The 22109-nt window shown below is 52.8% G+C and overlaps 1 protein-coding gene across 1 annotated transcript in view; it reads left to right on the forward strand.

Annotated features, from left to right (window-relative positions):
• The window catches only part of LOC128919018 (nascent polypeptide-associated complex subunit alpha, muscle-specific form-like), a 68861-nt gene that overhangs the window by 39091 nt on the left and 7661 nt on the right, over positions 1-22109 (forward strand). The window contains exons 18-23 of the mRNA XM_054223964.1: positions 4098-4209; positions 4289-4440; positions 11965-12076; positions 12156-12307; positions 19872-19983; positions 20063-20214. Coding sequence (XP_054079939.1) covers positions 4098-4209; positions 4289-4440; positions 11965-12076; positions 12156-12307; positions 19872-19983; positions 20063-20214 — 792 coding nt within the window. The remainder of the gene's footprint in view (positions 1-4097; positions 4210-4288; positions 4441-11964; positions 12077-12155; positions 12308-19871; positions 19984-20062; positions 20215-22109) is intronic.

The raw sequence follows: 22109 nt of genomic DNA on the forward strand, positions 1-22109 counted from the left end.
TTCCCCCGTTTTGTTTCCCCATCGATTGAGGTAGGTGGTGCAGCGCGTTACCTGCCCCGGACCCCGTGAATCCCGAGGGAGACTCTGCATTAACGTCAGCCCGGAGGTGCAGGGACGGAGGGCTTGCAGACCCAGTTAGCCGTGGTTACGGCACTATTGCATCCCCCTCAGCATCCCAGCGCAAGAGCACTGAAACACACCGTTACCGGTGGTATCGGTTTCCCTCTTCCAAAACAATCAAGAAAACCCAAACTTTCAGTCATGGCAATGCATTCCTAAATGCAATGGAGACGGATCAGTGGTTTCTGGTGAACAGAAGCATCTCAGGAGCCTGTCTGAGCTGCCCATCACAGTGGACGCTCTTGTGGTAAAGAGCTGGGAAATCTCTCCCACCTCCCTCCTGTCTCTCAAGTCACCGCATAATCCTGGCCACGGCAATGCTGCTTTCCCGGGAATGGGGCCTGTTGCCTCGGCCACCTGCTGCAGCCCGCTGTCACAGGCGCGATTGTGATGCGGTCCTAGAGATAAACGGCACGCGGACGGAGCGGGGCAGAGCGAGTGTGAAGCCTTGGAGGACAGTGGGTCGCCCTCGGTTCTTCCAGAAGCTTCACACTTGATTGGGATCTGCAAGTTGGAGCAGTTTCTGACACTAACGGGATTGGCATAAGATTAGGAAGTGCTAATCCTGACAACTATTCGAGACGTCTTCTGTCTTCAAACCTACCCGCAGCCATGGTAAATACTAACTTGGGTTATTGCTACTAATAATTAATGTTTGCCTAAGGCAGAGTTAAGTTGTCTTTGATTTACAGAAATGCTGTAATGGCCACTGAAATCATTATGGCTTATATGGGGTATCTCTGCCGTTAGATCAAGGGGGTTTCTTTCTACCTGGCAGGGACAGGCAGCGGGGTAACTTTATTCACTCTGTCGGAAGTTTAGCAGAGGTGAGAATGCTGCGTGTTTTGCTAAGATGAATCGATGTCTGGGCTCTCTCCAGAAGGAGATCGCTGTTGGGAAGACTGTGACCGGCTCACGGAAACCCGAGCTTGTCGCAGACTTTGCGAGGAAGTTCTTAGCCGGGCGGAAGAAGCTGGGCCTGGTGTCCCCAGAGAGAGACAGGTAAGTGAACCTGTTTGGTGATCTTGATGGATAAACTACATTCTATTTTTGAAGTGGGGATGATAAACTTCTCTGATGAAGGTAATAAAGGTGAAGGCTCTGGGGACACTTTTAAGACAAGTGTGCTGACTCTGCCCGGGGTTTCTCCTTGCTTTGGCAGAAAATCAGTGGGCTTTTCCAGCAGTTCTGAGGAGGATGACGATGAGGACAACTGTGAACCACCTACTATGTCCTTTGAGGAGTACCTCGCTTATGATCAGCCCCAGAAAAAGAAGCAAGCGGTCAAACCCTCTGCGTCACCTGGGCAGAAAGACCACTGGCACAGCACCTGTTTGCCGTGCCAAGACGGCCTCGACAGCGCCTGCTTGAGTGCGAAAAGCCCAAGCCTCAAGCGTACAAATGAGAAAAGGGCAGAGGAGGAACCACCAGAGGCTCCTGAACCAAAGAGGGTAAGGTTCTGAAGGATCTGCAAGTGAACCGAGAAGGTGGGATCAGCTGCTCTCGGTCCTCGGCCATCTGGGGCTTCTTAGTTTTCCCCTTGGAGGTGCTGGCTGTGTAAAACCTTGACAGATGAATCTTTTTCCTCAACTTTGAAACACTTTGCACTTCAAAAAGTGTGTTTATAATCTTAGCAGCCTTTTATGATGCTGTAATGGTGCCTCATATCCAAGCTTTGGATTTCCCCCACTTTGGGAGGTTCCCCTCTCCTCCACCACTGCAGAGCTTTTTCTAGGAGGCAGGGAGGAGGAGAAGAGGCAGGAGGAGTAAATGAGTGTTTGACTAAATGAGTTCTTTGCATTGTTAATCTGCCTTGGGTTCTTGATGGAGGCCTTTGGTGCTCAACCTTGTAGGTTAAAGATGTGGATGGCTCTTACTGGATGGAGCCAAGAGCTGAGTGATTCAGATCCCGAATTTTGGCTTCTTTGTATTGACAGCCTAGACAGAGCCACAGTAACGTGGCAGAAGGGCAGCCTCCCGCTGAGGCTACTCCCTGGTGTGAGCTGATCAGCGTTGAGCGGCTTCTTCAAAATATCAAACAAAATGCAGTTCAGCACAGTTTGTACGCTGGCAGGATGTAACATTCTCCCGTATTCTTGGCTGACTTGCATGCACGTCGTCTCCTTCCAGATACTGTTAGATGTGGACATAAAGTTGCCCGACATCCCGCTGCCGCCGATCCAGGCCAGCTGCAGCCCTCCTCCTCCAGTTGAGTCCGCTCCCCGTTCACAGAGAAAAAGGAAAGGTACGTTGGGCAGGCAAATAGGTCTGAAATGGGCTGCAGCCACTGTGTGTGGGAGGGAGGGGATGGTGGCTGGGTTTGAGTCCTTCTCTTGGGGTCTGGCGTCCCACCTGTAATGCCCAGAGCCCGGGATTCAGACAAGCGGTGGCTTCTCTCCCATGTGCTCTAGCAGGAATGAGGAAGATCCTCTGCTGACCCTGCTGGAGCCTGGGGCTTTGGACTTGCCCTTCCTCAACTAGGCTGTGGGTCTCTTAGAGAAGCCCTTTAGCTTGCTTCTGGGGGACTCTGATTTGTGTCTCCTGTGCCATTCCTCAGGCTGGGCTCTTCTTTCCTCACTTCCCTTCTTACCCCAAGTCTTTCACTTTACAGCACCGGCCTTGACACCTGAAGAGAGCGAAGAGGGGCTCTCATGCTACCGGCAGAATTCAAAGACGCTAGTGCGTCCAGGCCCTAAAACCGCCCCGGTCCCACAGACGGTGCCTCCTCCTCCCCAAAGTGCCCGACTCCTCACTAACAGCATTGACTGTAAGTACCCTTCCTCGTCTGTCTTAAACTCGCGGTGCCAGGCACATCTACTGCTCTCTTCCTAACTTGTCTGTATCTATCCCAGCAGCATCGGGCTGGGAGCACATGAATGGTTAGTTGCCCCTTGTCGCAAGGCAAGCGAACTCATATGGGGCACATCTCCCTGAAAGCTCAGGTGCTGCAGCATCGGCAGCCAGCGTGCTTTCAGGGGGTGCTCAAGCACGGGAAACAGGGGTAAATGGAGCCTTGTGCAGGCACCCCTTCACTGGGAGAGACTGGGGCCTGATGGCCCACTAGAGCTACGGCACCTGCGGCTCCTTTCTCCTTCCCCTCCTCTGCCGTAGTGGCGTGCAGCGCTGCACTGCTCTCCACTGCATTCAAGGAGTCAAGCCCTTTCCTTGGTGGAGAGGGAGCGGGATAAATACTCTGCATTTTGCTTCTCTCTAGCGATCTGTGAAGTTAGTGGTGTCCCTTTCTCAGTGCTGGAGCCAGTATTGGAGAGATGCACCCCAGAGCAGCTGCATCTCATTGAGGAACGTAACCATGTGAGTGCCTGGGCCTGGGGAAGGGCTGGTGACACGCAGGAGGGACGTTCTCTCCTCACCTGCAATAGCTGAAGAGTCAAGAACAGGGCTCTTTAGAACAAGAGGTGGCATTTGCTAGTCCTGAGTTCCTGCAGTTGCCATCTGCCCCTCTCTTGCTGCAAGTTGGTCATGAAGCCGCCTTGCCCTCGGTGGTATTCCAGCGCCACTGGCACTAGCTGTTGTTGAGGGAGAGGGGGGCGATGGTCTCAGGGGGGATCCCAGATTACATCTGCGTTTGTTTCAGGCCCTCATTGAGTCTACGGATCGACTGTGGCACATCCACTGTCTCCGAGACTTCAAGAACGAGAAGCCAGAAGCGTCTGAATCCTGGCGGGAGATGTACCTTCGCCTGCACGAGGCACGAGAGCAGCGGCTGCTCATGTTATCCCGGAAGATTGGCTCAGCTCATAGCAACAAAGGTAAGGGAGGGCTGAATGACGAGAGAGGGCTCTGGGAATGCTGCCTTGGGGATGTCTTTATGTGGGGAAGGTCTTCCGGAGTGGCTGGTTTAAATCTAGTCCAATTTAGGAGTTGCTTAACTCTCTGTTCTCTACTAAGACAAGCACTGAGGAGCCTCCTTTATCATAAGCTGCATCTAAGCAATGTTTCCCTTCGGTCTCCTACAGGTCAAGCAGCCAAAACTGTGTTTCTGGCCTCTCCACCAAAGGCCCCTCGGGACGTGCGAAGGAGACAAAAGAAGTTTGGAACTGGGGGACCTCTTGTGCCGGAGAAGACCAAGTGAGTATTTGTCGGTAGCGCCTTGCTGTTCCTGCCTGCTGTGCCTTAGCCTGAAATGTCTGTTCCATCTCTCTTTCAGAATAAAAGCAGTCTTGTGCGCCGCGAGCAAAAGCCACGCTCGTGGGAGTGAGGAGAAGTTCTATGATGGGCCCAGCACCAGCAGTGCCCACTCTGTCCCACCTTCAGCAACCACCTTCTCCTCCTGTGACCCCAGGAAACCACCAGTGAAAAGTAAGTACAAACCACAGAACATCCCTTCGGCTCCTAGAGCTCCTCCTTTGCAAACACCTGAAGCTGCTGTTTCTGTTGCAAGACAAATCCTGGCTCTGCAGGAGGGGTCATTTTTGTTGGCCTCTCTCCTCTCCTCTCCTCTCCTCTCCTCTCCTCTCCTCTCCTCTCCTCTCCTCTCCTCTCCTCTCAAGGAAAGGCTAAAGGCTCTTCAAAGTCCTTGCACAAGAAAAACCACAGGCAAACGTGCGATTCAGCTGCCTGCTCGGTGCCGACTGTCTCAGCCTGTCCTAATGGTACAGGTGAGGCACAAACCCTGCCTTGCCCCTCCTGCTGTCCATCTGTGTTTGTCCAGCTGTTGGGAACCATGAAATTGTCCTGCAGCTCCCTTGGGAAGGAAGCAGGGAGAGTTTCACCAGAGATCTGTGCTCTTGCCATGCAGAAAGCTGAGTGGGCTCTCCTCGGTGTGTGACCTGAAAATACAACAGGTCGTGGCCAAAGAGCACACGCTTACGCCTGCCTTGCTTCTGCTTTGACAGGGCTGCAGCTTGGAATTGCTCTCTGCTCTCCTAGGCTGTGGCTGCTTGTCCTGGTTCCGGCTGGGACGGACAGGGTTAATTTTCCCCAGAATCCGAGCTTTGCAATGGATGGACTGGGAAGAGGTGCTTGGAGCTTGCCGACATTAGACAAGCACTGAGGAGCCTCCTTTATCATAAGCTGCATCTGAGCAATGTTTCCCTTTGGTCTCCTACAGGTCAAACAGCCAAAACTGTGTTTCTGGACTCTCCATCAAAGGCCCCTCAGAACGAAGAAAGGAGACAAGAGAGGTCTGGGACTGGACGAGCTCTTCTGCCAGAGAAGACCGAGTGAGTATTTGTCAGTAGCGCTTGCTGTTCCGGATGTCTTTGCCTGAACTGTCTGTCCCATATCTGTTCCATAATAAAACCTGTCCTGTGCACTTCTAGCAAAAGCCACGCTCGTGGGAGTGGGGGCAAGTCCCACGATGGGCCCAGCACCAGCACTCCCCACTCTGTCCCATCTTTGGGCAGGACCATGTTCTCCTCCTGGTTTCCTGAGCCCAAGAAACCACCAGCCAAGAGTAAGTACAAACCGCAGAACATCCCTTGGTCTCTTAGAGCTCCCCGTTTCCAAAGGCACAAATCTGCTGTTTCTGCTGCAAGGGAAATCCCGGCTCTGCAGGAGGGGTCACGTTGGTGGACTCTCCTCTCCTATCCCCTCCCCTCCCTAAGGAGAGGCTAAAGGCTCTTCAAAATTGCAGTTTAGAATTGCTCTCTGCTCCCCTAGTCTGTGCCTGCTGCTTTAATGTCAGGGGGTTTGGGTTCATTTGTGGTTTTTTATCGTTCTCTCTTGCAGAAATTGCACCCATCATGGCCAAGGCTGTCAAAGATTTCAAAACCAGGTTCTCTCGGTAAGAAGTTTGCCGGGCAGGCCTGGCACTTTCCCTCTCGGGGACAAGTGGCACTGAAGGAGGAGAAGGTCCCCAAACAGCCCTTTTCTTCGGACTCTGGGGAGGCTGCAGCTTTGTCATCTGGCAAAAGAAAGCTGTATGGAATCTCCCGGCACAAAAACCTGGGAAGTCTTGGCACCGGTGGAGAGTGGAAGATCCAGAGACCATTTACTGTTTAACCTCTTAATACATTATTAAATGGTTTTCATTACTATTTTGCCCCTTGTCATTTTTGCCCTCATCAAGGTACGGTCCCCCCTAACAGCAATGCTGGGGGCAATACCCACACCCGAGTATGCCGCTCTAGGGTTCATTAAGGGCCAGTTGAGCAGTGCCCAAGATTGGGTTTGGGCCTCAGCTTTGCCCCGGTCAGCGCGCACAGACAGCTCCGCCGGCTCGGGCCTTGGCAGCCACGGAACCAGCGGCAGAGCTGCTCCAGAGCTGCCACCAACAACAGCCTCCACTACCGGCACCTTCTCCCAGACAGCCAAGGCCTAGGACAGCCAACATGGCTTGCGGCAGGACAATCTCTCCCCTTTACCACCCAGCCAGACCCCTGAGCGCTAACAGAGAGTTTAAGCATTTATAAGCATTGATGAGATCCCCCCTCAGTCGTCTTTTTTCCAGACTAAAAAGAACGAAATCCCTCAGCCTTTCTTCCTAAGAGAGGTGTTCCAGTCCCCTCAGCATCTTGGCAGCCCTTTGCTGTCCCCTCTCCAGCAGTTCCCTGTCCTTCTTGACCCGGGGAGCCCAGAACTGGACCCAGCGCTCCAGATGTGGCCTCCCCAGGGCAGAGCAGAGGGGGAGGATGACCTCCCTCCACCTGCTGGCCACGCTCCTCCTGATGCACCCCAGGATGCCATTGGCCGCCTTGGCCACAAGGGCACATTGCTGGCTCACGCTTTCCACAACAATGGGGGCTCTGGTTCCTTTTCCCTCCCTCTCAGCCAAGACCAGAGCAGGGTTTAACCAGTGATCCCCAAATGGAGCTGAGGGACAGCTGAGGAGTCAATGCCAGGGGCTCCGTGGGGCTGGGAGCACACGCAAGACTTCCCATCTCAGCTCAGCATGCTGTGCACAGAGAATTAGTGCTCTCGTTTGCTGACCCTCGTCTCAGATTGGGGCAATAACTCCTGTCTGTGTGTCTTGGCCATTGTAAGTCTTCAGGCACTGGTTGCACAGGCTGACTCCATCTCCAGTAACCTTGCCGTGTTCACTCCTTTCTCTGTTCATCTCATGCAAGGGGAAGGAGAGTGGGAAGCATTCTCAGGCTGTTCCTAGCTAGGGTAGGACTTTAAACCATTCCCCTGCTCCAGCAGAAAGGTGCTGTAACCTGTGCTCTTCCTATTTCCGATACCTTCTCAACGATATCCGTGGCAGTGTTAGTGTTTCTAGGCTTGAATTTAGTTGCCTTTGCATCACCTTGATAGATTGTGAATCTTCTGAGCACCTCCCTGTGTCAGAAAATGGCTTTTGGCTCTTCTGCTATAACTGTTTCCACTACAGTTCTGTAGCAGCTACAGCTCTACCCTGTCAGCAGGACAAATCCCCGGCACCTCTGGGTGCTACCCACACGTTGCACCATTTCCAGTCTTTGGTTTTCTTGCCTTCGCCTTTTGAAACATTTATCAGTAATGTGAAAGAATAGGATTTGCCCGGTGTTGTGTACAACTCTATATTGCCTTGCTGAAAGGTGTCAAGTATGAATATTTTCTGGGGTTGAAAATAGGGCTGCTGGCACAGACGTGTATAAGTGAAACTACAGACACCCCTGTAACCGTTTGGAAACGGTCTTTTTTTCTCCAGCAGAGAAGATACAAACTCTGCTGCGGGACTGAAGGAAGAAACAGGGTCAATGGTTGCGTTTGCCAGGGACCTTGTTGAGCCACAGTGTGGGCAAAGGAACAGCGGTTCTGAACTCTGAGGGGATGCCGGCATTTTTAGCTCAATTGGGTTCTTTTTTTCCCCCGTTTTGTTTCCCCATCGATTGAGGTAGGTGGTGCAGCGCGTTACCTGCCCCGGACCCCGTGAATCCCGAGGGAGACTCTGCATTAACGTCAGCCCGGAGGTGCAGGGACGGAGGGCTTGCAGACCCAGTTAGCCGTGGTTACGGCACTATTGCATCCCCCTCAGCATCCCAGCGCAAGAGCACTGAAACACACCGTTACCGGTGGTATCGGTTTCCCTCTTCCAAAACAATCAAGAAAACCCAAACTTTCAGTCATGGCAATGCATTCCTAAATGCAATGGAGATGGATCAGTGGTTTCTGGTGAACAGAAGCATCTCAGGAGCCTGTCTGAGCTGCCCATCACAGTGGACGCTCTTGTGGTAAAGAGCTGGGAAATCTCTCCCACCTCCCTCCTGTCTCTCAAGTCACCGCATAATCCTGGCCACGGCAATGCTGCTTTCCCGGGAATGGGGCCTGTTGCCTCGGCCACCTGCTGCAGCCCGCTGTCACAGGCGCGATTGTGATGCGGTCCTAGAGATAAACGGCACGCGGACGGAGCGGGGCAGAGCGAGTGTGAAGCCTTGGAGGACAGTGGGTCGCCCTCGGTTCTTCCAGAAGCTTCACACTTGATTGGGATCTGCAAGTTGGAGCAGTTTCTGACACTAACGGGATTGGCATAAGATTAGGAAGTGCTAATCCTGACAACTATTCGAGACGTCTTCTGTCTTCAAACCTACCCGCAGCCATGGTAAATACTAACTTGGGTTATTGCTACTAATAATTAATGTTTGCCTAAGGCAGAGTTAAGTCATCTTTGATTTACAGAAATGCTGTAATGGCCACTGAAATCATTATGGCTTATATGGGGTATCTCTGCCGTTAGATCAAGGGGGTTTCTTTCTACCTGGCAGGGACAGGCAGCGGGGTAACTTTATTCACTCTGTCGGAAGTTTAGCAGAGGTGAGAATGCTGCGTGTTTTCCTAAGATGAATCGATGTCTGGGCTCTCTCCAGAAGGAGATCGCTGTTGGGAAGACTGTGACCGGCTCACGGAAACCCGAGCTTGTCGCAGACTTTGCGAGGAAGTTCTTAGCCGGGCGGAAGAAGCTGGGCCTGGTGTCCCCAGAGAGAGACAGGTAAGTGAACCTGTTTGGTGATCTTGATGGATAAACTACATTCTATTTTTGAAGTGGGGATGATAAACTTCTCTGATGAAGGTAATAAAGGTAAAGGCTCTGCGAACACTTTTAAGACAAGTGTGCTGACTCTGCCCGGGGTTTCTCCTTGCTTTGGCAGAAAATCAGTGGGCTTTTCCAGCAGTTCTGAGGAGGATGACGATGAGGACAACTGTGAACCACCTACTATGTCCTTTGAGGAGTACCTCACTTATGATCAGCCCCAGAAAAAGAAGCAAGCGGTCAAACCCTCTGCGTCACCTGGGCAGAAAGACCACTGGCACAGCACCTGTTTGCCGTGCCAAGACGGCCTCGACAGCGCCTGCTTGAGTGCGAAAAGCCCAAGCCTCAAGCGTACAAATGAGAAAAGGGCAGAGGAGGAACCACCAGAGGCTCCTGAACCAAAGAGGGTAAGGTTCTGAAGGATCTGCAAGTGAACCGAGAAGGTGGGATCAGCTGCTCTCGGTCCTCGGCCATCTGGGGCTTCTTAGTTTTCCCCTTGGAGGTGCTGGCTGTGTAAAACCTTGACAGATGAATCTTTTTCCTCAACTTTGAAACACTTTGCACTTCAAAAAGTGTGTTTATAATCTTAGCAGCCTTTTATGATGCTGTAATGGTGCCTCATATCCAAGCTTTGGATTTCCCCCACTTTGGGAGGTTCCCCTCTCCTCCACCACTGCAGAGCTTTTTCTAGGAGGCAGGGAGGAGGAGAAGAGGCAGGAGGAGTAAATGAGTGTTTGACTAAATGAGTTCTTTGCATTGTTAATCTGCCTTGGGTTCTTGATGGAGGCCTTTGGTGCTCAACCTTGTAGGTTAAAGATGTGGATGGCTCTTACTGGATGGAGCCAAGAGCTGAGTGATTCAGATCCCGAATTTTGGCTTCTTTGTATTGACAGCCTAGACAGAGCCACAGTAACGTGGCAGAAGGGCAGCCTCCCGCTGAGGCTACTCCCTGGTGTGAGCTGATCAGCGTTGAGCGGCTTCTTCAAAATATCAAACAAAATGCAGTTCAGCACAGTTTGTACGCTGGCAGGATGTAACATTCTCCCGTATTCTTGGCTGACTTGCATGCACGTCGTCTCCTTCCAGATACTGTTAGATGTGGACATAAAGTTGCCCGACATCCCGCTGCCGCCGATCCAGGCCAGCTGCAGCCCTCCTCCTCCAGTTGAGTCCGCTCCCCGTTCACAGAGAAAAAGGAAAGGTACGTTGGGCAGGCAAATAGGTCTGAAATGGGCTGCAGCCACTGTGTGTGGGAGGGAGGGGATGGTGGCTGGGTTTGAGTCCTTCTCTTGGGGTCTGGCGTCCCACCTGTAATGCCCAGAGCCCGGGATTCAGACAAGCGGTGGCTTCTCTCCCATGTGCTCTAGCAGGAATGAGGAAGATCCTCTGCTGACCCTGCTGGAGCCTGGGGCTTTGGACTTGCCCTTCCTCAACTAGGCTGTGGGTCTCTTAGAGAAGCCCTTTAGCTTGCTTCTGGGGGACTCTGATTTGTGTCTCCTGTGCCATTCCTCAGGCTGGGCTCTTCTTTCCTCACTTCCCTTCTTACCCCAAGTCTTTCACTTTACAGCACCGGCCTTGACACCTGAAGAGAGCGAAGAGGGGCTCTCATGCTACCGGCAGAATTCAAAGACGCTAGTGCGTCCAGGCCCTAAAACCGCCCCGGTCCCACAGACGGTGCCTCCTCCTCCCCAAAGTGCCCGACTCCTCACTAACAGCATTGACTGTAAGTACCCTTCCTCGTCTGTCTTAAAGTCGCGTTGCCAGGCAGATATACTGCTGTCTTCCTGACTTGTCTGTATCTATCCCAGCAGCATCGGGCTGGGAGCACATGAATGGTTAGTTGCCCCTTGTCGCAAGGCAAGCGAACTCATATGGGGCACATCTCTCTGAAAGCTCAGGTGCTGCAGCATCGGCAGCCAGCGTGCTTTGAGGGGGTGCTCAAGCACGGGAAACAGGGGTAAACGGAGCCTTGTGCAGGCACCCCTTCACTGGGAGAGACTGGGGCCTGATGGCCCACTAGAGCTACGGCACCTGCGGTTCCTTTCTCCTTCCCCTCCTCTGCCGTAGTGGCGTGCAGCGCTGCAGTGCTCTCCACTGCCTTCAAGGAGTCAAGCCCTTTCCTTGGCGGAGAAGGAGCGGGATAAATACTCTGCATTTTGCTTCCCTCTAGCGATCTGTGAAGTTAGTGGTGTCCCTTTCTCAGTGCTGGAGCCAGTATTGGAGAGATGCACCCCAGAGCAGCTGCATCTCATTGAGGAACGTAACCATGTGAGTGCCTGGGCCTGAGGAAGGGCTGGTGACACGCAGGAGGGACGTTCTCTCCTCACCTGCAATAGCTGAAGAGTCAAGAACAGGGCTCTTTAGAACAAGAGGTGGCATTTGCTAGTCCTGAGTTCCTGCAGTTGCCATCTGCCCCTCTCTTGCTGCAAGTTGGTCATGAAGCCACCTTGCCCTCGGTGGTATTCCAGCGCCACTGGCACTAGCTGCTGTTGAGGGAGAGGGGGGCGATGGTCTCAGGGGGGATCCCAGATTACATCTGCGTTTGTTTCAGGCCCTCATTGAGTCTACGGATCGACTGTGGCACATCCACTGTCTCCGAGACTTCAAGAACGAGAAGCCAGAAGCGTCTGAATCCTGGCGGGAGATGTACCTTCGCCTGCACGAGGCACGAGAGCAGCGGCTGCTCATGTTATCCCGGAAGATTGGCTCAGCTCATAGCAACAAAGGTAAGGGAGGGCTGAACGATGACAGAGGGCTCTGGGAATGCTGCCTTGGGGATGTCTTTATGTGGGGAAGGTCTTCCGGAGTGGCTGGTTTAAATCTAGTCCAATTTAGGAGTTGCTTAACTCTCTGTTCTCTACTAAGACAAGCACTGAGGAGCCTTCTTTATCATAAGCTGCATCTAAGCAATGTTTCCCTTCGGTCTCCTACAGGTCAAGCAGCCAAAACTGTGTTTCTGGCCTCTCCACCAAAGGCCCCTCGGGACGTGCGAAGGAGACAAAAGAAGTTTGGAACTGGGGGACCTCTTGTGCCGGAGAAGACCAAGTGAGTATTTGTCGGTAGCGCCTTGCTGTTCCTGCCTGCTGTGCCTTAGCCTGAAATGTCTGTTCCATCTCTCTTTCAGAATAAAAGCAGTCTTGTGCGCCGCGAGCAAAAGCCACGCTCGTGGGAGTGAGGAGAAGTTCTATGATGGGCCCAGCACCAGCAGTGCCCACTCTGTCCCACCTTCAGCAACCACCTTCTCCTCCTGTGACCCCAGGAAACCACCAGTGAAAAGTAAGTACAAACCACAGAACATCCCTTCGGCTCCTAGAGCTCCTCCTTTGCAAACACCTGAAGCTGCTGTTTCTGTTGCAAGACAAATCCTGGCTCTGCAGGAGGGGTCATTTTTGTTGGCCTCTCTCCTCTCCTCTCCTCTCCCTCTCCTCTCCTCTCCTCTCCTCTCCTCTCCTCTCCTCTCCTCTCCTCTCCTCCTCTCCTCTCTCTCTCCTCTCCTCTCCTCTCAAGGAAAGGCTAAAGGCTCTTCAAAGTCCTTGCACAAGAAAAACCACAGGCAAACGTGCGATTCAGCTGCCTGCTCGGTGCCGACTGTCTCAGCCTGTCCTAATGGTACAGGTGAGGCACAAACCCTGCCTTGCCCCTCCTGCTGTCCATCTGTGTTTGTCCAGCTGTTGGGAACCATGAAATTGTCCTGCAGCTCCCTTGGGAAGGAAGCAGGGAGAGTTTCACCAGAGATCTGTGCTCTTGCCATGCAGAAAGCTGAGTGGGCTCTCCTCGGTGTGTGACCTGAAAATACAACAGGTCGTGGCCAAAGAGCACACGCTTACGCCTGCCTTGCTTCTGCTTTGACAGGGCTGCAGCTTGGAATTGCTCTCTGCTCTCCTAGGCTGTGGCTGCTTGTCCTGGTTCCGGCTGGGACGGACAGGGTTAATTTTCCCCAGAATCCGAGCTTTGCAATGGATGGACTGGGAAGAGGTGCTTGGAGCTTGCCGACATTAGACAAGCACTGAGGAGCCTCCTTTATCATAAGCTGCATCTGAGCAATGTTTCCCTTTGGTCTCCTACAGGTCAAACAGCCAAAACTGTGTTTCTGGACTCTCCATCAAAGGCCCCTCAGAACGAAGAAAGGAGACAAGAGAGGTCTGGGACTGGACGAGCTCTTCTGCCAGAGAAGACCGAGTGAGTATTTGTCAGTAGCGCTTGCTGTTCCGGATGTCTTTGCCTGAACTGTCTGTCCCATATCTGTTCCATAATAAAACCTGTCCTGTGCACTTCTAGCAAAAGCCACGCTCGTGGGAGTGGGGGCAAGTCCCACGATGGGCCCAGCACCAGCACTCCCCACTCTGTCCCATCTTTGGGCAGGACCATGTTCTCCTCCTGGTTTCCTGAGCCCAAGAAACCACCAGCCAAGAGTAAGTACAAACCGCAGAACATCCCTTGGTCTCTTAGAGCTCCCCGTTTCCAAAGGCACAAATCTGCTGTTTCTGCTGCAAGGGAAATCCCGGCTCTGCAGGAGGGGTCACGTTGGTGGACTCTCCTCTCCTATCCCCTCCCCTCCCTAAGGAGAGGCTAAAGGCTCTTCAAAATTGCAGTTTAGAATTGCTCTCTGCTCCCCTAGTCTGTGCCTGCTGCTTTAATGTCAGGGGGTTTGGGTTCATTTGTGGTTTTTTATCGTTCTCTCTTGCAGAAATTGCACCCATCATGGCCAAGGCTGTCAAAGATTTCAAAACCAGGTTCTCTCGGTAAGAAGTTTGCCGGGCAGGCCTGGCACTTTCCCTCTCGGGGACAAGTGGCACCGAAGGAGGAGAAGGTCCCCAAACAGCCCTTTTCTTCGGACTCTGGGGAGGCTGCAGCTTTGTCATCTGGCAAAAGAAAGCTGTATGGAATCTCCCGGCACAAAAACCTGGGAAGTCTTGGCACCGGTGGAGAGTGGAAGATCCAGAGACCATTTACTGTTTAACCTCTTAATACATTATTAAATGGTTTTCATTACTATTTTGCCCCTTGTCATTTTTGCCCTCATCAAGGTACGGTCCCCCCTAACAGCAATGCTGGGGGCAATACCCACACCCGAGTATGCCGCTCTAGGGTTCATTAAGGGCCAGTTGAGCAGTGCCCAAGATTGGGTTTGGGCCTCAGCTTTGCCCCGGTCAGCGCGCACAGACAGCTCCGCCGGCTCGGGCCTTGGCAGCCACGGAACCAGCGGCAGAGCTGCTCCAGAGCTGCCACCAACAACAGCCTCCACTACCGGCACCTTCTCCCAGACAGCCAAGGCCTAGGACAGCCAACATGGCTTGCGGCAGGACAATCTCTCCCCTTTACCACCCAGCCAGACCCCTGAGCGCTAACAGAGAGTTTAAGCATTTATAAGCATTGATGAGATCCCCCCTCAGTCGTCTTTTTTCCAGACTAAAAAGAACGAAATCCCTCAGCCTTTCTTCCTAAGAGAGGTGTTCCAGTCCCCTCAGCATCTTGGCAGCCCTTTGCTGTCCCCTCTCCAGCAGTTCCCTGTCCTTCTTGACCCGGGGAGCCCAGAACTGGACCCAGCGCTCCAGATGTGGCCTCCCCAGGGCAGAGCAGAGGGGGAGGATGACCTCCCTCCACCTGCTGGCCACGCTCCTCCTGATGCACCCCAGGATGCCATTGGCCGCCTTGGCCACAAGGGCACATTGCTGGCTCACGCTTTCCACAACAATGGGGGCTCTGGTTCCTTTTCCCTCCCTCTCAGCCAAGACCAGAGCAGGGTTTAACCAGTGATCCCCAAATGGAGCTGAGGGACAGCTGAGGAGTCAATGCCAGGGGCTCCGTGGGGCTGGGAGCACACGCAAGACTTCCCATCTCAGCTCAGCATGCTGTGCACAGAGAATTAGTGCTCTCGTTTGCTGACCCTCGTCTCAGATTGGGGCAATAACTCCTGTCTGTGTGTCTTGGCCATTGTAAGTCTTCAGGCACTGGTTGCACAGGCTGACTCCATCTCCAGTAACCTTGCCGTGTTCACTCCTTTCTCTGTTCATCTCATGCAAGGGGAAGGAGAGTGGGAAGCATTCTCAGGCTGTTCCTAGCTAGGGTAGGACTTTAAACCATTCCCCTGCTCCAGCAGAAAGGTGCTGTAACCTGTGCTCTTCCTATTTCCGATACCTTCTCAACGATATCCGTGGCAGTGTTAGTGTTTCTAGGCTTGAATTTAGTTGCCTTTGCATCACCTTGATAGATTGTGAATCTTCTGAGCACCTCCCTGTGTCAGAAAATGGCTTTTGGCTCTTCTGCTATAACTGTTTCCACTACAGTTCTGTAGCAGCTACAGCTCTACCCTGTCAGCAGGACAAATCCCCGGCACCTCTGGGTGCTACCCACACGTTGCACCATTTCCAGTCTTTGGTTTTCTTGCCTTCGCCTTTTGAAACATTTATCAGTAATGTGAAAGAATAGGATTTGCCCGGTGTTGTGTACAACTCTATATTGCCTTGCTGAAAGGTGTCAAGTATGAATATTTTCTGGGGTTGAAAATAGGGCTGCTGGCACAGACGTGTATAAGTGAAACTACAGACACCCCTGTAACCGTTTGGAAACGGTCTTTTTTTCTCCAGCAGAGAAGATACAAACTCTGCTGCGGGACTGAAGGAAGAAACAGGGTCAATGGTTGCGTTTGCCAGGGACCTTGTTGAGCCACAGTGTGGGCAAAGGAACAGCGGTTCTGAACTCTGAGAGGATGCCGGCATTTTTAGCTCAATTGGGTTCTTTTTTTCCCCCGTTTTGTTTCCCCATCGATTGAGGTAGGTGGTGCAGCGCGTTACCTGCCCCGGACCCCGTGAATCCCGAGGGAGACTCTGCATTAACGTCAGCCCGGAGGTGCAGGGACGGAGGGCTTGCAGACCCAGTTAGCCGTGGTTACGGCACTATTGCATCCCCCTCAGCATCCCAGCGCAAGAGCACTGAAACACACCGTTACCGGTGGTATCGGTTTCCCTCTTCCAAAACAATCAAGAAAACCCAAACTTTCAGTCATGGCAATGCATTCCTAAATGCAATGGAGACGGATCAGTGGTTTCTGGTGAACAGAAGCATCTCAGGAGCCTGTCTGAGCTGCCCATCACAGTGGACGCTCTTGTGGTAAAGAGCTGGGAAATCTCTCCCACCTCCCTCCTGTCTCTCAAGTCACCGCATAATCCTGGCCACGGCAATGCTGCTTTCCCGGGAATGGGGCCTGTTGCCTCGGCCACCTGCTGCAGCCCGCTGTCACAGGCGCGATTGTGATGCGGTCCTAGAGATAAACGGCACGCGGACGGAGCGGGGCAGAGCGAGTGTGAAGCCTTGGAGGACAGTGGGTCGCCCTCGGTTCTTCCAGAAGCTTCACACTTGATTGGGATCTGCAAGTTGGAGCAGTTTCTGACACTAACGGGATTGGCATAAGATTAGGAAGTGCTAATCCTGACAACTATTCGAGACGTCTTCTGTCTTCAAACCTACCCGCAGCCATGGTAAATACTAACTTGGGTTATTGCTACTAATAATTAATGTTTGCCTAAGGCAGAGTTAAGTTGTCTTTGATTTACAGAAATGCTGTAATGGCCACTGAAATCATTATGGCTTATATGGGGTATCTCTGCCGTTAGATCAAGGGGGTTTCTTTCTACCTGGCAGGGACAGGCAGCGGGGTAACTTTATTCACTCTGTCGGAAGTTTAGCAGAGGTGAGAATGCTGCGTGTTTTGCTAAGATGAATCGATGTCTGGGCTCTCTCCAGAAGGAGATCGCTGTTGGGAAGACTGTGACCGGCTCACGGAAACCCGAGCTTGTCGCAGACTTTGCGAGGAAGTTCTTAGCCGGGCGGAAGAAGCTGGGCCTGGTGTCCCCAGAGAGAGACAGGTAAGTGAACCTGTTTGGTGATCTTGATGGATAAACTACATTCTATTTTTGAAGTGGGGATGATAAACTTCTCTGATGAAGGTAATAAAGGTAAAGGCTCTGCGAACACTTTTAAGACAAGTGTGCTGACTCTGCCCGGGGTTTCTCCTTGCTTTGGCAGAAAATCAGTGGGCTTTTCCAGCAGTTCTGAGGAGGATGACGATGAGGACAACTGTGAACCACCTACTATGTCCTTTGAGGAGTACCTCACTTATGATCAGCCCCAGAAAAAGAAGCAAGCGGTCAAACCCTCTGCGTCACCTGGGCAGAAAGACCACTGGCACAGCACCTGTTTGCCGTGCCAAGACGGCCTCGACAGCGCCTGCTTGAGTGCGAAAAGCCCAAGCCTCAAGCGTACAAATGAGAAAAGGGCAGAGGAGGAACCACCAGAGGCTCCTGAACCAAAGAGGGTAAGGTTCTGAAGGATCTGCAAGTGAACCGAGAAGGTGGGATCAGCTGCTCTCGGTCCTCGGCCATCTGGGGCTTCTTAGTTTTCCCCTTGGAGGTGCTGGCTGTGTAAAACCTTGACAGATGAATCTTTTTCCTCAACTTTGAAACACTTTGCACTTCAAAAAGTGTGTTTATAATCTTAGCAGCCTTTTATGATGCTGTAATGGTGCCTCATATCCAAGCTTTGGATTTCCCCCACTTTGGGAGGTTCCCCTCTCCTCCACCACTGCAGAGCTTTTTCTAGGAGGCAGGGAGGAGGAGAAGAGGCAGGAGGAGTAAATGAGTGTTTGACTAAATGAGTTCTTTGCATTGTTAATCTGCCTTGGGTTCTTGATGGAGGCCTTTGGTGCTCAACCTTGTAGGTTAAAGATGTGGATGGCTCTTACTGGATGGAGCCAAGAGCTGAGTGATTCAGATCCCGAATTTTGGCTTCTTTGTATTGACAGCCTAGACAGAGCCACAGTAACGTGGCAGAAGGGCAGCCTCCCGCTGAGGCTACTCCCTGGTGTGAGCTGATCAGCGTTGAGCGGCTTCTTCAAAATATCAAACAAAATGCAGTTCAGCACAGTTTGTACGCTGGCAGGATGTAACATTCTCCCGTATTCTTGGCTGACTTGCATGCACGTCGTCTCCTTCCAGATACTGTTAGATGTGGACATAAAGTTGCCCGACATCCCGCTGCCGCCGATCCAGGCCAGCTGCAGCCCTCCTCCTCCAGTTGAGTCCGCTCCCCGTTCACAGAGAAAAAGGAAAGGTACGTTGGGCAGGCAAATAGGTCTGAAATGGGCTGCAGCCACTGTGTGTGGGAGGGAGGGGATGGTGGCTGGGTTTGAGTCCTTCTCTTGGGGTCTGGCGTCCCACCTGTAATGCCCAGAGCCCGGGATTCAGACAAGCGGTGGCTTCTCTCCCATGTGCTCTAGCAGGAATGAGGAAGATCCTCTGCTGACCCTGCTGGAGCCTGGGGCTTTGGACTTGCCCTTCCTCAACTAGGCTGTGGGTCTCTTAGAGAAGCCCTTTAGCTTGCTTCTGGGGGACTCTGATTTGTGTCTCCTGTGCCATTCCTCAGGCTGGGCTCTTCTTTCCTCACTTCCCTTCTTACCCCAAGTCTTTCACTTTACAGCACCGGCCTTGACACCTGAAGAGAGCGAAGAGGGGCTCTCATGCTACCGGCAGAATTCAAAGACGCTAGTGCGTCCAGGCCCTAAAACCGCCCCGGTCCCACAGACGGTGCCTCCTCCTCCCCAAAGTGCCCGACTCCTCACTAACAGCATTGACTGTAAGTACCCTTCCTCGTCTGTCTTAAACTCGCGGTGCCAGGCACATCTACTGCTCTCTTCCTAACTTGTCTGTATCTATCCCAGCAGCATCGGGCTGGGAGCACATGAATGGTTAGTTGCCCCTTGTCGCAAGGCAAGCGAACTCATATGGGGCACATCTCCCTGAAAGCTCAGGTGCTGCAGCATCGGCAGCCAGCGTGCTTTCAGGGGGTGCTCAAGCACGGGAAACAGGGGTAAATGGAGCCTTGTGCAGGCACCCCTTCACTGGGAGAGACTGGGGCCTGATGGCCCACTAGAGCTACGGCACCTGCGGCTCCTTTCTCCTTCCCCTCCTCTGCCGTAGTGGCGTGCAGCGCTGCACTGCTCTCCACTGCATTCAAGGAGTCAAGCCCTTTCCTTGGTGGAGAGGGAGCGGGATAAATACTCTGCATTTTGCTTCTCTCTAGCGATCTGTGAAGTTAGTGGTGTCCCTTTCTCAGTGCTGGAGCCAGTATTGGAGAGATGCACCCCAGAGCAGCTGCATCTCATTGAGGAACGTAACCATGTGAGTGCCTGGGCCTGGGGAAGGGCTGGTGACACGCAGGAGGGACGTTCTCTCCTCACCTGCAATAGCTGAAGAGTCAAGAACAGGGCTCTTTAGAACAAGAGGTGGCATTTGCTAGTCCTGAGTTCCTGCAGTTGCCATCTGCCCCTCTCTTGCTGCAAGTTGGTCATGAAGCCGCCTTGCCCTCGGTGGTATTCCAGCGCCACTGGCACTAGCTGTTGTTGAGGGAGAGGGGGGCGATGGTCTCAGGGGGGATCCCAGATTACATCTGCGTTTGTTTCAGGCCCTCATTGAGTCTACGGATCGACTGTGGCACATCCACTGTCTCCGAGACTTCAAGAACGAGAAGCCAGAAGCGTCTGAATCCTGGCGGGAGATGTACCTTCGCCTGCACGAGGCACGAGAGCAGCGGCTGCTCATGTTATCCCGGAAGATTGGCTCAGCTCATAGCAACAAAGGTAAGGGAGGGCTGAATGACGAGAGAGGGCTCTGGGAATGCTGCCTTGGGGATGTCTTTATGTGGGGAAGGTCTTCCGGAGTGGCTGGTTTAAATCTAGTCCAATTTAGGAGTTGCTTAACTCTCTGTTCTCTACTAAGACAAGCACTGAGGAGCCTCCTTTATCATAAGCTGCATCTAAGCAATGTTTCCCTTCGGTCTCCTACAGGTCAAGCAGCCAAAACTGTGTTTCTGGCCTCTCCACCAAAGGCCCCTCGGGACGTGCGAAGGAGACAAAAGAAGTTTGGAACTGGGGGACCTCTTGTGCCGGAGAAGACCAAGTGAGTATTTGTCGGTAGCGCCTTGCTGTTCCTGCCTGCTGTGCCTTAGCCTGAAATGTCTCTTCCATCTCTCTTTCAGAATAAAAGCAGTCTTGTGCGCCGCGAGCAAAAGCCACGCTCGTGGGAGTGAGGAGAAGTTCTATGATGGGCCCAGCACCAGCAGTGCCCACTCTGTCCCACCTTCAGCAACCACCTTCTCCTCCTGTGACCCCAGGAAACCACCAGTGAAAAGTAAGTACAAACCACAGAACATCCCTTCGGCTCCTAGAGCTCCTCCTTTGCAAACACCTGAAGCTGCTGTTTCTGTTGCAAGACAAATCCTGGCTCTGCAGGAGGGGTCATTTTTGTTGGCCTCTCTCCTCTCCTCTCCTCTCCTCTCCTCTCCTCTCCTCTCCTCTCCTCTCCTCTCCTCTCCTCTCCTCTCAAGGAAAGGCTAAAGGCTCTTCAAAGTCCTTGCACAAGAAAAACCACAGGCAAACGTGCGATTCAGCTGCCTGCTCGGTGCCGACTGTCTCAGCCTGTCCTAATGGTACAGGTGAGGCACAAACCCTGCCTTGCCCCTCCTGCTGTCCATCTGTGTTTGTCCAGCTGTTGGGAACCATGAAATTGTCCTGCAGCTCCCTTGGGAAGGAAGCAGGGAGAGTTTCACCAGAGATCTGTGCTCTTGCCATGCAGAAAGCTGAGTGGGCTCTCCTCGGTGTGTGACCTGAAAATACAACAGGTCGTGGCCAAAGAGCACACGCTTACGCCTGCCTTGCTTCTGCTTTGACAGGGCTGCAGCTTGGAATTGCTCTCTGCTCTCCTAGGCTGTGGCTGCTTGTCCTGGTTCCGGCTGGGACGGACAGGGTTAATTTTCCCCAGAATCCGAGCTTTGCAATGGATGGACTGGGAAGAGGTGCTTGGAGCTTGCCGACATTAGACAAGCACTGAGGAGCCTCCTTTATCATAAGCTGCATCTGAGCAATGTTTCCCTTTGGTCTCCTACAGGTCAAACAGCCAAAACTGTGTTTCTGGACTCTCCATCAAAGGCCCCTCAGAACGAAGAAAGGAGACAAGAGAGGTCTGGGACTGGACGAGCTCTTCTGCCAGAGAAGACCGAGTGAGTATTTGTCAGTAGCGCTTGCTGTTCCGGATGTCTTTGCCTGAACTGTCTGTCCCATATCTGTTCCATAATAAAACCTGTCCTGTGCACTTCTAGCAAAAGCCACGCTCGTGGGAGTGGGGGCAAGTCCCACGATGGGCCCAGCACCAGCACTCCCCACTCTGTCCCATCTTTGGGCAGGACCATGTTCTCCTCCTGGTTTCCTGAGCCCAAGAAACCACCAGCCAAGAGTAAGTACAAACCGCAGAACATCCCTTGGTCTCTTAGAGCTCCCCGTTTCCAAAGGCACAAATCTGCTGTTTCTGCTGCAAGGGAAATCCCGGCTCTGCAGGAGGGGTCACGTTGGTGGACTCTCCTCTCCTATCCCCTCCCCTCCCTAAGGAGAGGCTAAAGGCTCTTCAAAATTGCAGTTTAGAATTGCTCTCTGCTCCCCTAGTCTGTGCCTGCTGCTTTAATGTCAGGGGGTTTGGGTTCATTTGTGGTTTTTTATCGTTCTCTCTTGCAGAAATTGCACCCATCATGGCCAAGGCTGTCAAAGATTTCAAAACCAGGTTCTCTCGGTAAGAAGTTTGCCGGGCAGGCCTGGCACTTTCCCTCTCGGGGACAAGTGGCACTGAAGGAGGAGAAGGTCCCCAAACAGCCCTTTTCTTCGGACTCTGGGGAGGCTGCAGCTTTGTCATCTGGCAAAAGAAAGCTGTATGGAATCTCCCGGCACAAAAACCTGGGAAGTCTTGGCACCGGTGGAGAGTGGAAGATCCAGAGACCATTTACTGTTTAACCTCTTAATACATTATTAAATGGTTTTCATTACTATTTTGCCCCTTGTCATTTTTGCCCTCATCAAGGTACGGTCCCCCCTAACAGCAATGCTGGGGGCAATACCCACACCCGAGTATGCCGCTCTAGGGTTCATTAAGGGCCAGTTGAGCAGTGCCCAAGATTGGGTTTGGGCCTCAGCTTTGCCCCGGTCAGCGCGCACAGACAGCTCCGCCGGCTCGGGCCTTGGCAGCCACGGAACCAGCGG

Source organism: Rissa tridactyla, chromosome 18 (assembly GCF_028500815.1).
Source record: "Rissa tridactyla isolate bRisTri1 chromosome 18, bRisTri1.patW.cur.20221130, whole genome shotgun sequence".
Lineage (NCBI taxonomy): Eukaryota > Metazoa > Chordata > Aves > Charadriiformes > Laridae > Rissa > Rissa tridactyla.